This window comes from Canis lupus, chromosome 13 (genome assembly GCF_003254725.2).
Source record: "Canis lupus dingo isolate Sandy chromosome 13, ASM325472v2, whole genome shotgun sequence".
NCBI lineage: Eukaryota > Metazoa > Chordata > Mammalia > Carnivora > Canidae > Canis > Canis lupus.
This window is the reverse complement of record NC_064255.1, coordinates 37579988-37595875: the sequence shown is the minus strand read 5'-3', so window position 1 is coordinate 37595875 and position 15888 is coordinate 37579988. Positions and strand designations below refer to the sequence as shown.

The 15888-nt window shown below is 66.6% G+C and overlaps 2 protein-coding genes across 14 annotated transcripts; one reads left to right on the top strand and one right to left on the bottom strand.

Moving 5' to 3' along the window:
• Positions 1-6: 6 nt before the first annotated feature.
• On the top strand, positions 7-6904 carry MROH6 (maestro heat like repeat family member 6). Of its 4 annotated transcripts, XM_025450263.3 has the most exons (14): positions 7-1927; positions 2040-2192; positions 2349-2503; positions 2986-3103; positions 3244-3428; positions 3508-3645; positions 3741-3855; positions 3926-4069; positions 4288-4461; positions 4657-4824; positions 5085-5204; positions 5417-5519; positions 5617-5682; positions 5841-6904. In XM_025450263.3, exons 1-14 carry the CDS (start codon positions 1346-1348, stop codon positions 6071-6073), a joined length of 2454 nt encoding a protein of 817 aa, XP_025306048.1. In that variant the 5' UTR covers positions 7-1345; the 3' UTR covers positions 6074-6904. The 4 variants fall into 4 exon arrangements, with proteins under 4 accessions (XP_025306048.1, XP_048949110.1, XP_048949109.1 ...); XM_049093153.1 differs by having other exon boundaries at positions 5617-6072; XM_049093152.1 differs by having other exon boundaries at positions 2986-3645.
• Positions 6905-8728: 1824 nt separating this feature from the next.
• Positions 8729-14416, bottom strand: GSDMD (gasdermin D). 10 transcript variants are annotated; one of them, XM_035713165.2, is made up of 12 exons: positions 14221-14416; positions 13406-13464; positions 12069-12290; positions 11733-11925; positions 11194-11362; positions 10976-11072; positions 10626-10679; positions 9972-10013; positions 9679-9854; positions 9457-9598; positions 9289-9362; positions 8729-9141 (listed from the first exon to the last, which is right to left on the bottom strand). In XM_035713165.2, the coding sequence occupies exons 3-12, from the start codon at positions 12283-12285 to the stop codon at positions 8899-8901; spliced, it is 1407 nt and encodes a 468-aa protein (XP_035569058.1). In that variant the 5' UTR covers positions 12286-12290; positions 13406-13464; positions 14221-14416; the 3' UTR covers positions 8729-8898. The 10 variants fall into 10 exon arrangements, with proteins under 10 accessions (XP_035569058.1, XP_025306639.1, XP_035569037.1 ...); XM_025450854.3 differs by adding an exon at positions 13541-13667 and having other exon boundaries at positions 9679-10013; positions 14221-14415; XM_035713144.2 differs by adding an exon at positions 13541-13657 and having other exon boundaries at positions 9679-10013; positions 14221-14415.
• Between the last annotated feature and the right edge of the window lie 1472 nt (positions 14417-15888).

Below are 15888 nucleotides of genomic sequence, written 5' to 3'. Positions count from 1 at the left end.
AAAAAAAAAAAAAAAAAAGAATCAAGCTGGGGTTTGCCTGAAGTCAACACATCACTCACTGTCCTGCACAACTTGTCCTGTGTCATTTTTTTCACCCAGCCTGCTGCTCCCTATACCCCCTGGGGCGGGTGGGCTGGAGTCTGGGATTGGAGTGTCGGTCCAGCTCCCAGGGGAGGCCAAGGCTGGGAGTGCCTGAGGCTCATGGAGCTGGACTCGGGGGGCAGATCTGAGGCTGGAGGGCACAGGACTGTGGGGAGACGGGGGCTTCTAGTGTCTATCTAGGATTTGGGGGAGTTGTGGGAGCCTGGGGGCGGGGAGCCATGGGATGGGAATGAGGTGCCAGAAAGAGGGCCTGGGGGACTTCCTGCATCCAGGCATGGCCGCAGACTGCACACCGACCATGGGCACGTCAAGCCTCCCGAGCCGAAGAGCAGCCCAGGTGTCCCTGGCCACTGCTGCTGCCAACCCTACGGGACTGCCACGGGGACACTGCGCTCATGGGCTCCACCCTACTGGCTTGGCATCTGTCACCAGGCCTGGACCTTAGAGGGAGCCAGCTCCTGACCCAGCAGCCTCCCAAAGGGAGGGGAGCCAGGGAGGAGATGAGCCATGCTGGGCCTGCCTCTGCGCAGGGAGCAACTCAGCTTCCAGAGAATCACTTGGGCGAGATGTTCTCCGTGCTGTGGGCTGCGGGGGGGCAGGGGCTCTCGGATGCAGGCAGCACAAGGGCGGCAAAGGCAGGCAGGGCAAGGGTGTGGAGAGGTGCTGGCTTCCTGGGGCCCTTCCTACGACACTTCCGCCTCTTCAGGTATCTGACCAGACTGGCTCTTCTGGGTCCCAAGGCTGGGTTAGGTTGGGCAGTGCCCCGTGTCACCGGGGGAGCATGCCAGGATCTGGGACAGAGGCCTGATCAGGCCAGCCCTGGGGGGCATGAGGCTCAGAGGGGTACAGGATTCACCAGGCCCTAGGGACCCACAGGTCACCACGTCCTCTGCACGGGGCCCAGGGGCCCTGACCTTACAACTGACCAGGATGCAGAAGGCCCACCCCAACAACAGCGGTCCCAGCAAGGGCGCCCGAGTGGCTGCAGGCACACTCCTCTCCCCCCAGCTCCACCCCTGCCCTGCCTGAGCTCAGAGGTGGGGACAGCTCTCTCGACCCCCCTCATCCCCAGGACACCTGGCTAGGTCAGAATGCGGCGGGGACAGCCCAGCTCCAGGCCCCACCGGCTCCTCTAGGGCTGAACCAGGCAAGGCCTTAGCTCAGGGCCGGCCCGGACTTCTGGACCCTGCTGGGGCCTGCTGAGGGCTGTCCACACTTGCCTGGGGTCTCCCCACCCAGGGGGATGGATGTTGGGGTACAGGTCCACCATCCCAGGGATCCCATCCCTTCCGCAGGGCCCTGGCGGGCACAGCCAGAACCCACACACTCGAGCTCCAGGCTGGCTACTCATTGCGAGGGCGGGAGGGCCCTTCACAAGCCACTGATGCCTACACCTGGGGGTGTCTGGAACGCCCCAACCCCCACACACAACGCTCGCACGCATGCGCCACCACGCCTGTCCCCGGTCCTACCTGCCCAGGGCCAGCTTCTAGGTCAGGCCCGGGCACGACTTCCCGGGAGAACCAGCACAGGTGCTGCAGGCCGGGCTCAGCTGAGCAGCTTGGGGTGTGCGGTGGCCATGGCCTGGGGACTGTGGGGCAGGGCCCGAGGGGGCCCTGTGGGGGCTCTAACCCTGTCGGCTCTGGCTGAAGGCATCCAGGCCAACCAAGGACAGACCCCGGGTCGCTCTTCTGCTGGCCCTCAGCCTGAACGTGCGCTTGAACCTGAGGTGGAGCCTCGGAGTGCAAGTGCCATCCCCCCAGCCGGTAGGGAGCCCTGCCCCTCGCCCAGGGGGCAAGGTCCTGCCCCTGAGGGACCCCACCAGGTGAGTGTGGAGGGAAGGGAGGCCAAGGGGACCCCAGGAAGGAGGTTGGGGGGCACTGGGGAACAGAATCAGGCGAGGCAAGACTTTATACTTCCCGCCCATCCTGTCCTAGGAACCCCAGAGTTCCTGGGAAGAGGGGGCGCTAGCTGACCTGGCCTTGTACACGGCTGCCTGCCTGGAAGAGGCTGGCGTTGCAGGGACCCAAGCAACAGCGCTCATGCTGTCCTCCGCTCTGGAGGCCCGGGGGGAGCATCTGGAGGACAACGTAAGCCACCCCCCCCAGGGCCCCCGACACTCCTGCCGCTGAGTTCCAAGGTGGGGGGACAAGCAAGCGGCCCGACCAGCGCACAGGCTGCAGGCTGCACCTGCCCTGTGGGGGCGCAGAGAGCGGCGGAGCCCTGATGCCCGCTCCCCTGTACAGGTGTATGCCCTGGTGCGAGGGCTGCTGGCGCAGGTGCCCAGCTTGGCCCAAGGGAGGCCCCGGCAGGCGGCTCTGCGGGTGCTGAGCGCACTGGCCCTGGAGCATGCGCGGGAAGTGGTGTGTGCGCTGCTCCCAAGCTCGCTGCCCCCCGACCGGTAACCTGCCGCACCCAGGCTGCAGCCACATCCCCGAGCCTCCTTCCCCATGCAGCTTCCTTCCTCTTCCTGATCCTTCCTGATTGGCGGTGGAGTTTAGCCCCAGTGGGGGGGGAAGGAGGGGGGCAGAGCCTCTGAATTCCCTCCACCACCTATCGCCCTGCCCTCGCACCTGGGGGGCCCGGCTCGGGGCCCTGCCATTGCCCCCAGGTCACGCTGGGAGCCCAGCCCAGGGCTCCAGGGTGGGACGAGCAAGCCAGCTGGCTTCTTGGCCCCAAGGCCCCTGGCTCCTCTGTTAACCTGCCCAGGAGACGTTTTCTTTGGTTTCATCCTCTGCAGTGACCACGTGCAATCCAGCTTCGTTTCCCTGCTGCTGGCTCTACGCGGGGTTTGGGGTAGTCTACACAGACGCCACTCATTCTGGTTCTCCGGGGTTTGCGGGGGCAGGGGGACTCCCCGTCTCAGGTGCTCCGTCCCCCCAGGGCAGCCGCCGAGCTGTGGCGCAGCCTGAGCCGGAACCAGCGCGTAAACGGGCAGGTGCTGGTCCAGCTGCTGTGGGCGTTGAGGAACGAAGCCGGGCCTGAGCTGGAGGCGCTGGCGGTAGGAGACTCCCCAGGGCCCAGGGGCAGGAGCCGGGGCGGCAGCTGCTCCTCAGTCTGGTCCTCAGGTGTCCGCGGCTTTGTCCTGGAGCTCTCGGTGTGCGGGGCACCAGGGCCTGAGCCCAGCTCCTTGTTCTGCAGGCCACTCGGGCCCTCGGGGAGATGCTGGCTGTGTCTGGCTGCGTGGGTGCCACTCGGGGCTTCTACCCACACCTCCTGCTCGTGCTGGTCACGCAGCTACACCGGCTGGCGCGGCGTGTGCGCTCCCCGGACGCCCCTAAGGTGCAGGCCCCATGGCACCGAGGGCCCCCGCACAGCCACGTCAGGTGAGGGGCAAGCGCCAGGGAGAAGTGGGGGCTGGGCCAGCGCCCTCCTCACCCTGACCCCCTGCCGCCGGCCCTGCAGCTGTGCTGTGGAAGCCTTGAAGGCTCTGCTCACCGGGGATGGTGGCCGCATGGTGGTCACGTGCATGGAGCAGGCCGGGGGCTGGAGAAGGCTGGTGGGAGCCCACACCCACCTAGAAGGTGTCCTGCTGCTGGCCAGGTGCTGCGGGCAGGGGGGCGGGGGGTGGGGGGTTACTGGTTAGGGGGAGCCCGGCAGCAGCAGGACAGAGAACGCCCATTTCCGCCCCACCCCAGTGCCATGGTGGCCCACGCTGACCACCACCTGCGGGGCCTTTTTGGGAACGTGCTGCCCCAGCTGCGCAGCCCCGACGACACGCAGCGCCTTACGGCCATGGCCTTCTTCACGGGGGTGAGCCTGCTTCCCCGCGGCGGTGAGGGGTGGCCGTGGATGCCTGAGTGCTGACCCGCCGCCCCCTCAGCTGTTGCAGAGCCGGCCCACAGCAGGCCTCCTGAGGGAGGAGAGCATCCTGGAGCGGCTCTGCGCCTGGCAGGGCGACCGCGAGCCCACTGTGCGCTGGCTGGGCCTGCTGGGCCTGGGCCACCTGGCGCTGAACCGCGGCAAGGTGGGGGCCGGGGGGAGGGGGAGGGAGAGGGGAGGGCACCGCGGCAAGGTGGGGGCCGGGGGAAGGGGCGCACCGGCAAGGTGGGGGAGGGACACCGGGGCGGGGGGTGGAGAGGGCACGGGGTGGGGGAGGGGCGAGAGGGCGCTGCGGCAAGGTGGGGGGCGGGGGGCACCGGGGCGGGGGCGAACGGCCGCCCACGAGAGCCCCTGCCCCCGCAGGTGCGGCACGTGAGCAGGGTGCTGCCCGCACTGCTGGGCGCGCTGGGCGAGGGCGACGCGAGGCTCGTGGACGCCGCGCTGGGCGCCCTGCGAAGGCTCCTGCTGCGGCCTCGGGCTCCCGTGCGGCTGCTGAGCGCCGAGCTGGGGCCCCGCCTCCCGCCGCTGCTGGACGACGTAAGCCCCGCCCCGCCCCCGCAGGACCCCGCCCCGCCCCTCTCTACAGGGCCCCGCCCCCCAGCCCCCACCTTGCCGCGGTGCCCTCTCCCCCCTCCCGCCCCCCGTCCCTCCCCCTCCCCAACCCCACGGGGACGCCGCCCTCACCAGGCTCTCCGGGTCCTGGGTCTGCCCCGAGCGCGTCCTCCCACGCAGGCCCGGGACTCGGTGCGCGCCTCGGCCGTCGGGCTTCTGGGGACGCTGGTGCGGCGGGGCCGGGGCGGGCTCCGGGTGGGGCTCCGCGGCCCCCTGCGGAAGCTGGTGCTCCGGAGCCTAGTCCCTCTGCTGTTGCGCCTGCAAGATCCCAGCCGGGACGCTGCTGAGGTCAGCCGCCCCCTAGACTGTCCCACTGCTGTCCCCATCCGGCCCTCCCCATCCCCCCGGGGCATCTGTGAAGTCTGAGGTCAGAGACTCCTCCAGGGACGCCCACGTCGGGGGCTCCCGGGTGCCTGGCCTTTCCTGGGCCGCTTACCCTGGGCTGCTCGGGCCCTCGTCCTGGCCGCCACCCCCCACCCCACCCCCCCCACCCCCCCGTCCCTCTTGTCACTTTCTGGACCTAACCCTGACCCCGTCCCCTGTCCTAGAGTTCAGAGTGGACCCTGGCCCGCTGTGACCAGGCCTTGCATTGGGGCCTGCTGGAGGACATGGTCACGGTGGCCCACTACGACAGCCCTGAGGCCCTAAGCCGCATCTGCCACTGCCTGGTCAGTAGGGGAGGACAGTGCCTGGGACGGGGTATGGTCGGCCGCCCACGGGCTGCAGTGGACACCAGGCCCCCCAGACTGAGTCTCCTCACTCCCCCAGCCAAGGTGGTGGCAGGCCTAAGACCTCAGGGCCTGCTGCCTTGCCCTGGGGGCTCCCCAGGGGACCCCAGCCTGGGGGCTTGCACGTGCTGCCATGAGCCCATCGCTCCCAGGTGCAGCAGTACCCGAGTCACGTACCCAGCTTCCTGAGCCAGACCCAGGGCTACCTGCGGAGCCCACAGGACCCCTTGCGCTGGGCAGCGGCCGTGCTCCTAGGTGAGGCCATCCTGCTGTCACTCAGGGCTCTGGGAGCTGGACAGGCCCCTCCCTGTTGGGGTCTGGGGCCAGCGCTCACAGGTGTGCCTCGGTCCAGGCTTCCTCATCCACCACACGTGCCCGGGCTGCATCAGCCAGGACCTGCTGGACTCCCTGTCGCAGGGTAGGGCCCAGCTTGCTCGCTGGGGTGTGGGGTCCTGGAGAGGCTGTAGGCACAAGGCCGGGGTGGGTGGGAATGGGCTGGAGGGCCAGGGCCTGGGGTACGTGGTGGCCCTGAGAAGCTGCCCCCACCCTCCTGCCCGAGCCGCCCTGTGCCTGCAGACCTGGAGCAGCTGCAGAGTGACCCGGAGCCCGCGGTGGTGGCCGCCGCCCACGTGTCCGCCCAACAGGTGGCGCTGCTGACCCACGCACAGGCCCGGCCCCGCAGCCTGCGACTCCTCCCAGAGGGCCTCTGGCCCCAGCCCTGCCCCCGCCGGCCCCCACCAGCCTTCGACAACAGCCCGTTCCAGCCCCGCAGCTTCATAGGCCGCTGGGGCTGCGTGGGACCTGGCTGAGCCCAAACGGAGCCAGCCCGGAGGGTGCCTGGGGCCAAGTCAGGCTCTGGCCAGTATGGCCAGGGCGGGTCTGCAGAGGAGGCCCACAGGAGTGCTGGTGGGCAGCCTGGGCCTGGTCCTGGGTGCACACACACCCTCCCCGTCCAGGAGCGCTCCGCCCGGCAGCCTCGGGGCCTAGGACAGCGGTGCCTCTTGTCCCAGCAACAGCTTGTTCTCAGCCTCCTATGCCTCTTGCACCCTGGACGGCACCCTGCCTCGCAAGCTGGGGTCTGGTGGGGACATCGTGAAACTGGCCTGACCCTGGGAGCCGGCGCCACCATAGGCTGCCTGCTTTCTGGGCCTGCGCACAGCCCGGCTCGGCCTCCCCGGCCCATCTGGGCTCTCCTCCCCAGCAGCCCCTCAACCCCCGTCCCCCGTCCCGTGTCCCAGTCCTCACTGGCCTGTCTCCGTGCCCCCACCCCATTCCTGCTTATCGTGTCACACCACCTGAGCCTTCTCCTGGTTTCCCCTGACGTCCCCGCTGGAGGCTTGGGACGACACCTGTGGCTTCAGGTGTGAGGTACCACTGTCAGCACCCCACCAGGCCGGGCCCTCACACCGGCTCTCCAGCGCCCTGCGTGGGCTTGGACGAGGACAGCACGACTGGACATGCAGGGAGGAAGGCCCTCTGGAAGCCCGGCTCCTCCAGAACGCCTACCTTGAACTATTCTCTCTCCCGCCTCAGAGAGGCCTTGGCTCACAGCCTCTTGGGGGGCTGAGAGCAATCCTCCCAGTCTGGAGACCCCTTGGGGCCCTGTGGGAAGTGTTTAAAATAAACACAGGTGGATGAAAGGGCTGTAGCATGTGTCTGGGACGGGGTCTGTGCCCAGGATGGATTCTGATGACCTCTGCCTGGTCCAGCGTGTGGCTGAGGATCACACGTGAGGCAGTGTAGCCAGGAATAAGGATCCACCCGGTGGCGGGGTGAGAGTCAGGCTGGTTCAGAGTCCAGGTCTGTGGCCAGGGTCAGGCGGGGCTCAGCCTGAGATAAGGAAGAGAAAGCTCAGGAGCTCAGGCAGGAGGGAGGTGAGGTGTCTCTGGGGCCAGGCAGGGTCAGGCTGAGGGCGCAGGTCTGCAGGGAGCCAGGCAGGGCTTGGGTGTTAATTCGCAGGCTCCAGAGCAGATGCAAAACAAGATTAAGCCGTAAGAAACGTAGGGAGGACGCAGGCCAGGCCAGGAGGCCCTCAGACTCCAGGGAAGGGAGGGCTGGAGGGGAAGCAAAGGGTTGGTGGGAGCATCCCGGGAGGCCGTGCTGGCCTGGGTGCCCTTGGGCTCCCAAGACAGGTGCTGTGCGGGGCTGGGTCTCCCTCCTCAGTTTCCCTGGAGGCAGCCGGTGTGGGGGGAGCATCCTCAGGGCTCTAACTCAATCGGGGCCATAAGCCAGGCAGAGCAGGAGCCTCAGGCTGCCCTTGGTGGCGGCCCCTGAGGCCAGAAGCCAGCCTGGCCTCCCCACAGCTGCAGCCCGGGAGCCAGGCCTCAGGGGCCCGCTTCTCACCAAGGGGAGCCCGGTGGGACGGAGGCCTTCTCCAGAGGAGGCCCCAGCCACCATGGAAGCTCGGGCGGGCTGTGCTTCCCTTCCCACCCCTTAGCAGGGGCGCAGGCTGTCTCTTGCATGACGCATCGTCCTGCTGGCGGCCCCGTGCCCATCCCCATTCCTTGGCCCCCACCCAGGACCACTGGACCAGCCGCCCTCCAGGTGTGGGGTCCATGCGACGTCCACGTGGCCCGAAGGCCCAGACGGTGGCTGGGCCCTGGGAGTGTGGCTGTCCCGCCCTGTGGCGCTGCTCAGCTGTGTGCCAGGTGAGCGTTTCCAGCCCGGGGAGGGGTCTAGGCTGACTGGCTCCACCGGACCTGCCCGCAGAGGGGCCGCAGGTGCTCCTGCCTCTGGAATGCTTCCCGAGATCTGGCCTAGGTCCCGTTCACGCACCATGGTTTCCTTGGCAGCGCCCCGGACCAGGACTCCCAAAAGAGAAGCGTGGGTCCTGGAGAAGCCCAACAGGCCTGGCACTGCCTGCCTCCCTCCGTGTGTGGGAGGCGCACCTAGAGGGTTTCTGGAACCGGGATCTGGGACGTTTCCGGGGCGGTCCGCTTTTGTTCTGATACTCATTCTGCCGTTGGGTTTGGATGCCACACGTCCTCCCGAGCTCTTGTCCTGGCGATGGCTGGACTCACGAGCCCTGGTCCGGGGTGGGGGGTCCCCGAAGCTGTGTCAGCAGCGGGCTGTGACGGTAGGACAGCACAGCTTCCTCCACCCTCCCGCATGACTGCATCTTCCACCGGGAGAGGGATCTGTCTCCCGGCTGAGCGTATTCCTGGAGATGGGGAAGGACACCACCTGTCCCTACCCCCGGGGCGCTCCCACCATGGGAGGCTGAATGCCCAGGGATCTGCCTCTGGGGCAAGGAGGGATTTCACTGCGTGTCCAGAGCCCCATGAGCCCCAGGAGGACAGGGAGCCCCGCGGTGTCACAGGATCCAGGGTGGAGACCATGGAGGAGACCCCCCCTGCTTGGCCCCCATGTCTCTCCCCACCCCGAGTGGGCACAGGAAGCCAAACAAGAGACGGTCCCTGCTCCCCACCCAGATCTAGGGCCCCTCAAAAACTCGGTGACCCATCTTTCCTTTGTGTATCACATTTACTGACTTTCCCCAGCTCTCCACCCCAGGATGCACTGGCCGCACGGCTGGGTGGGGCTCTCGCCTTCCCGGTGCGGGCAGCCAGGTGGGCATGAGCCCCACGCCGTCTGGAGAGCTGCCCAGCACGCTGGCGGGCAGAGCCGGTCAGCCCTAACAGGGGTCCTCGCTCAGGCATAACAGCAGTGCCAGACAGGCATAGAGTGTACACGTGTGGTCCCGGGCCTCTGGCTCCCAGCACACCTGGGGGTCGTCCACCTGCAGCTCGAGGCCACACTCCTCCAGCAAGACCCAGGCAGGTGCCTCTGCATCCCAGCTGCCCTCCAGGAGCCCCTGTGGCAGGGACACAGCCCTGCGCTCCTGCCAGGGGGTGCTCTGCTCCAAAATGCTCTGCACCTGGTAGGACAGGGTGGGGGCTTGTCCCTGAGCAACTCTTCCCACGCCGCCCCAGCATCCAGCACCTGCCCGCAGCACTCCATCCTAGAAGCACCTGGGGCCCCTCAGCACAGCGGCCCCTTCTCCCAGCGATCTGTGCTCTCTTACCAGCTTGAAGGGCCGGGACAGCTCTCCTGTCTCCAGGACCTTTGTGAGCAGCTTGAGCTGGGTTTCACTCAGCCCTGGGAGGAGACTTGAGGTAAGAAGGGTCCAGAAAGCCCAGCTGGAGAAGCCCGCATCTCTGCCCCGACCTGCCCCGCCCCAGCAGCGGCTCACCAGTCAGCAAGTCCACCAGGTAGAGAACGGGTCTGGCAAGTTGCTCTTCTAGTGCTCTGGAGGTATGCACCAGGCACTCGAGGACAGTGCCCACCGGACCTTCCAGGGGTGCCACCCACCCACAGAACAGGCCCTGTTCCAGCTGTGGACACAGGGAGGGGCTGTGAGCCCGATGGCCCGGGTGCAGCCCCCCCCTGCACCCACTCCAGCAGGCCCACTCACCGCCTCCTCCAGGGTTTGCAGGGCTGGCTCCTCCTGCAGCACCCGCACCAGGCCTGCCAGCAGCTGGTCGCACAGGCCCCTGGACAAGCCCCGCAGGCCCTCAGCCTGGGTCCCCACCTCTGCCAGCAGGCCCTGGAAGTCTTCTGTGACTGCCACCAAGTCCTCGCCAAACCCGTCTGCGGGGAGATGGCTGGAACTGCCCGGCTGCCCACAGGCCCCAGGAGAGCCCTGGTCGGGAAGGGCAGACTCCCAGGGGCAGAAAAGGGTTCCAGGGTTGTCAATAAGGTACTGACCCGACTGTATTTTGGAGCCTGCGCTGCTCGTGGGCTTGTGATCTGGAAGGGACAGAGTTAGGGTGGCGTGCAAGCCCCTGGGCCCTCACAACCCATCACCACCCCAACACTGGCAGCCCGGGCGGGTGTGAGGCTGTGCCAGGCCGGTGTCAGCGCTGCCTTGTAGCTGCCCCGCCCAGCCTGTGTGTGCACGTGTGTGTCCATGCATGTGCGTGCACATATCTGTATATGTGTGTCTGTGCATGCCTGCACATGTGTGTCTGTACATGTGTGTGGATGTGTCCGTGTGTGCATGTGTCCATGCATGTGTATGCCTGTCCATGCACGTGTGTGCATGTGTGCTAGTGTGTGTCTGTACATGTGTGTGCGTGTATGTGTGCACATGTATGCGTGTCCATACATGCGTGCACGTGTCCATGTGTGGGTATCTGTGCACGTGTATGTGTGTCCGTGTGTGTGCGTGTCTGTGCACATGTATGCATGTGTCTGTGCATGTGTGCGTGTCTGCATGTGTATGTGTGTGCATGCATATGCGCATGTGTCTATGCATGTGTGTGCGTGTGTATGTGTCTACTTCCACGCCTGGTCCTCAGGAGCCTCTCTGCTGAGCTGAGCTGTGCAGAGGCCCCGTCTGGGGGCGCCCACAGGCCTCACTTTTCTTGGACTGCTTGAAGGTCCTCTGCTTCTTGTTCGGGAAGAGGAGGACATCTGGCAGCCAGAGCAGAGATGGGGGGCACGTTGGCCGGTGACCCAAGCCTCCCCTCACCCACTGGGGCCACCCTACACCATTGGCCCCGCGTGCCCCAACCTCCCACTTCCCAGAGCATGGGCTCCCTTGGCCCCCCCGGCCCCCTCGGCCCCCTCGGCCCCCTCGGCCCCCTCGGCCTGGGAAGTGGTCCAGCCAGGTGCTTGCAGCACCCCAGCCAACTGGCAGTTCGTCCCCTGCTTCCCTGCCTATCTGTCCTGGAGCCTGGGCCCCAGAAGTCACCCCAACCCCAGCTCACCCCAGTCAGGGCCGATAACCAGCTGGGCCACCTCGAATGCTAGGATGCTGCCTGAGGGGATGGTGACTGTCTTCTTCCGCCTCAGATGGCCCTGGCCCTGAGGGGTGGATGTGGGCTCAGGACGGGGCTCTGGGTTGTGGGGTTGGGTAGGCTGGGTGCTGGGGCTGGGGGTCTGCCTGGGGGCACCCCCTCCTGCCTCCCCAGCCCATACCACACACCTGGAGGGACAGGGCTCCAGGCAGGGAAAACTGGCCGGAGCCCTCCTGCTTATAGATCCAGGTGACTGTCACCTCCTTCTGTGTCTGCAGCACTTCTGTCACCACGAATATGTCGTTGCCACAGTTCCGCAGCTGCTCTAGGACTTTGTGCTGGGGCTGACGCAGGCGCCTGTGGCAAGTGGTTGGCCTGGAAGCTGCAGGGGTGTGTCTGGCCCTCCCCACCCCCGGGTCATGGGACCAGCTTCCCTCCTGGGACCTCAGCCTTTGTGCCAGCCCCGGGGTGGCCGGGAGCTCTGTGGGTGCCCAGAGACAGGATTCCCATCCTTCCCTCCCTGGGGGCTCCCGATGATGTTTGTGGGAGGGGTAGCCTGTGTGGAGAGGGGGCACAAGACCCAGGGGTGCCAAGTGGACATCCGCAGAACCTCCAGATGCAGCCAGAGCAGAGATGAGGGGCCCGGCACAGACTCCCTGGGACTCCTGACGCCCCAGGCTGTGACCCGGTGGCTGCCTGGGGTTGGCAGGTCCCCCCCGGGGCTCACCTCTCTTGGCGCATGGTGTCCCAGGTGTTGGGGACCACTCGCAGTGTACACACGTTCATCGAGGTGCTGAGGTTGTCAGCCACTGTCGCCTCCCCTGCCAGCTGCACCTGTCCTGGGGGTGCCAGCTCCACAGAGCCCTGCAGCTGCCCGTCCATGAAGTCGCATACGTGGAAGGGGCCATCACATTTCACATCTAGAGCCAGACCAGAGCTGAGGCCCCTGTCCTCCCACCTGCCACCCATCCAACCTGGGCAGATGGCCTGGAAGGCAGGAAGCCCAAGGCCCAGCGCGGGCAGCAGGCCGGCCAGCTGACGCCCTTCCCACCAGGCTGGGTACCTGGTTCTGGGTCATTAGGCTCCAGAATGTCCCTGATGGACAGGTTGATGCACTTGTAGCGGGGTTTCCAGAACCACAGTCTTGAGAGCTTCCTGGCCAGCAAGCAGTAGGGCTGGAAGCTGGTGGAGCTCCGCAGACTGTCCACGGGGATGAGCTTGCCTCTGTGGTCCAGCTCCCGGATCACGCTCTTGATCACTCCCTCAAAGGCAGATCCCATTGCTCCTGAGGAGGACAGGGGGCTCAGCCATTCTGCCCTCGGGGCTGGAAGAGGGGGCGGGACACCTCTGGTCCTGGATGCCCTGACGGGCAGCATCTACCCTGACAGCCACTCGACTGTCTCTCCGCGGGGCTGGTAGGCACCTCTAGGAGGGATGGCATTCGCAGCCCTCGGCGGGGCTCAGGCCATTCACACCATCTGTACCCAGAGGGCCCCGGGGGGGGCTCTCAGTGCTTGGGGGGGCGGGGGGCGGCCGTCAGCCACCCACAGAGACCTTTGTCACTTTGTCCACCCAACGTGGCTTAGAGCCACTCACAAAAAGCCGCCACTGAGGGAGGGAAGGGCAAAGCAGGAGAGTGACGCCAGGACAGTGCTCTACAACAGCCGGGTCCCCCGCTGAAGCATCCCGAGGGCAGGGGAAGAAATAGGAAGCACCGAGCTTCTGGACACTGGGCACAGGGGCCCGCAGCCTGGCGCAGCCACAGCGTCCCCCGCTTCCCAGGATGTCCTCGGGGCTTTCTCTGTGCCCGGAGTTCCATGAGCCGCCTGTCCAAGGCTGAGGCCTCAGGGACCAGAGGCCAAAGCAGGCCTGACCCCGGGACATGGGAGGCCTGGATCCCAGGCAGGGGAGCCGGCCGGCCCCAGCCACTGCGGTGGGTCAGTGCTGGTCCGTGTGTGGAGGAGGCCAGGGGTGCCTGGGAGGCAAACCCAGATGGGCTTCCGAGAGGCCTCAGACTTCCCCAACGGGTCTGGGTCTACAGGGAGCCGGGGAGGGGCCGTGAGCAGGTGTGCCCCAAAGAGTGGGCATTGCCCCCGCTCAGCGCGAGCCACCCGCCCCCCCCCCCCGGACCAGGTAGAGGGAACGTACTGGGCACAGGGAGCAGCTCACTGTGACTGTCACCCCCGGCTCCAGGCCCGCGACGGGAAGCAAGTCCGCCCCAAGACCAGGGCGGCGCTGCTCTGCTGAGGAGCCTCCAAGCAAGCGTAGCCAGCGCCCGGACCGAAAGTGAAACTTTGGCCTCTTGACGCCAGCAACCACTCCCGGAAACACCCCAGCCCGCAACGGGGAGGGGGGGTGGGGCGCCTCCTCCCGCCCAGCCACCCAGCCCCAGGGCCTCGCCTCCAGCTGCAGCCCTTCTGAGGTTTCCTTCCTACGCTCGCTCGGGTCCGTCGACGTTTCTGCAAAGAAAACGTTCAGAGGGTCAGCGAGAGCGGCCTGGGCGCCGGTGGGGGTGGGGGGACAGCCCGTAGGTACCCCGTTTCTTTTGAGGAGACGAAAGGCTCTGAGGTCGGCCGTGGCGCTGCTGTCACGACTCCAGACGCACTGAAGCGAGTCGTATGCCGTGTGGACCGCTCGTCCATACAGCTGTTGCTGAGAAAACCTGCAGTCAGGAGTTTTTTTTTTTTTTCTTTAAGATTTTATTTATTTATTTATGTGTGTGAGAGAGAGAGAGAGAGAGAGAGGCAGAGACCGAGGCAGAGGGAGAAGCAGCCTCCTTGTGGGGAGCCCGAGGTGGGACTCTATCCGGGACCCCAGGATCACGCCCCCGGCTGACTGCGTTGCTAAACCGCTGAGCCACCCGGGCCGCCCTGGAGTCAGGTTTTCAACATCCAGGCTGTCGTCCCACTGGTGCTGGGCAGCGACAGTCACGGCCAGGGCAGGACAGCCAGCGGGAGCCCCGCGGGCTCCCCCTCCCGCGCTCCCAGCCCTGACACCCTGGAGGCCGCACGGGGCGAGGCTTGGCCGGCTGCCCCTCGGGGGCGGTGGGTGCTTGTGGTGGCCGCAGCTGCAGGCCCGCCCCTGGAGGCCACTGCTGCCAGGAGCAGGAGGCTCCAAGAGCCTGAGCGGGGAGCCCGTGTGTGCTCACGCGTTTGCTGTGTGCGCTATTTGCGCTTGCACACATGTGTGCCTGTACACATGTGTCGTGTGCATACCTGTGTGGAGGCCGCGAGGCCAAGGCCGGGCCGCGGCTGCTGATGCTGGGAGGCTGTCCCGCCTGGGGCCTGTCTCCTCAGGCACAGTCTGCTGCTTCCCCTGCTCCCGCGCGGCCGCCCCCGGGGCCCTGGGTCCGAGGTGGAGGAGCTGGCGGGCATCCGTGGGCAGGCTGCTGTGCAGGGCCCTGCCACAGCCCTGACGGGGGGGGGGAGGGTGGGGGCCGGGGCAAGGCTGCCGCAATTCCTCTTTCGGTTTCAGTTTCTGCCAATAACCAAAATACGAGGCACTGGCCAAGCCCAGCCCGCTGCGTGTCTATCTCCCAGGCTCCTGGCTTCCTGCGAGGACAGAGGTCAGCCCTGGCACGGCCTGTGGGGACAAGAGGTGGGAGGGGCTGCCTCTGTGCCCTGTCCCCTCCCTGGCTCCCATTCAAGAGGGGAAGTGTGGCCAGCTGGACACTTTGAGGGCCAGGAACTCCAGGGCGACACTATGTCCTCCTCAAGCCCACCCTATGTCACATGATCACAGGTGAGGCTGCCCTGGCCAAGGCCCTGGGGGTCTACAGGGATGGCAGGTTGTGACCCCAGACGGGGAGGCCGCGGGCACCTCGGGCTGTGTGCGGGGCCTGGGGGTAACCCAGAGCACTAGGTGGAGGGCACCGCCCCAGGTACCCCGGCCCGAGCGTTGGGAGCACACAGGGCAGGCCCCAGCACCCCCAGCACAAGCAGCCCAGGGCCGGCTACAGCCGGTGGCGACCGTTACAGGGGCATTCCTGGAAGTCCGCGCCCACGCCCTCCGCAGCCTCCCCACCAGCCCCCATCACTGCTTCTGCCCTGTGCTCACGTCTCTGTCGCGCCCCCTGGGCTACTGGGGTCCCTCGCTCCAAAAATCAGTCAGGATTAGAGACTTCCCTGTGGCGGCGGCCCAGGGCCAAGAGAGTGCTGAGTGCAGACGAAGTCCCAGAAGTCTTCTGAGAATTAAGTCCCCCCTCACCCTGGCATCCCTCCCGCTCCATCCCCACGGCCACCCAGGGGGTCAGTAGCTATGGGCCTTGGGGCACAACTGCAATGACCTGGCCAGCAGTCGCTCAGTCAATGTTGTGCGGATCTCAGGGCGGCGGGGTCAGCTGCAGAGCAGGGCGGGCTGGTCTCAGGGGCGGCTCAGGGGCACCCAGGGGTCTGGGGGCAAGGGCAGCAGGAAGGCCCCTGCACTGGGCCCTGCAGTGATCTGTCTGGTTTGCTGGGCTTTCTGCCTGCTGCAGTGGGGGCCGCAGGACCCTATCCCGCCCCAATGGGACCTCTGCAGGAGAAAGCAGCCCCCTTGCTCACGCTCCTGGTTTTCTGGGCCTTACTTCACTGCCCCAGCTGGGAGGAGCGCTCACTGCCTGAATCCAGGTATCGCTGGGGCAGGAGGGGAGTGGTTACTGGCGGGCCCCACTTGAGGTTTGCTTAGGTCCAGGCATGTGGGTTGTCCCTGAGCATATTGTGGAAACGCCGTGCTTTAGGGCACAGTAGACCCCAACACCTTTCTTCCAGACTGGACCTGGCTAAGAGTCTGAGGGTCATGCTTTTTAGCGAGGGTTAGGTGTGGGAGGTGATGCTGGGGTGACGCAGGGATCCCCAGGTCCTTGGGGGCAGCCGTCTCCCGCAGGGACACCTGCTCCCTTCCCT

Bases quoted from the DNA above. Each gene is read 5' to 3' on its own strand.
- MROH6 (XM_049093151.1), top strand. From the start codon at position 1,346: ATGGATGTTGGGGTACAGGTCCACCATCCCAGGGATCCCATCCCTTCC. The intron at 2,504-2,985 runs GTAACCTGCCGC...CCGTCCCCCCAG, and splicing joins AGCTCGCTGCCCCCCGACCG to GGCAGCCGCCGAGCTGTGGC. The intron at 4,070-4,287 runs GTGGGGGCCGGG...CTGCCCCCGCAG, and splicing joins TGGCGCTGAACCGCGGCAAG to GTGCGGCACGTGAGCAGGGT.
- GSDMD (XM_025450854.3), bottom strand. From the start codon at position 12,285: ATGGGATCTGCCTTTGAGGGAGTGATCAAGAGCGTGATCCGGGAGCTG. The intron at 11,073-11,193 runs GTGTGTGGTATG...TCCACCCCTCAG, and splicing joins CTGGAGCCCTGTCCCTCCAG to GGCCAGGGCCATCTGAGGCG. The intron at 9,363-9,456 runs GTGAGCCGCTGC...GTCTCCTCCCAG, and splicing joins CCTGGTGGACTTGCTGACTG to GGCTGAGTGAAACCCAGCTC.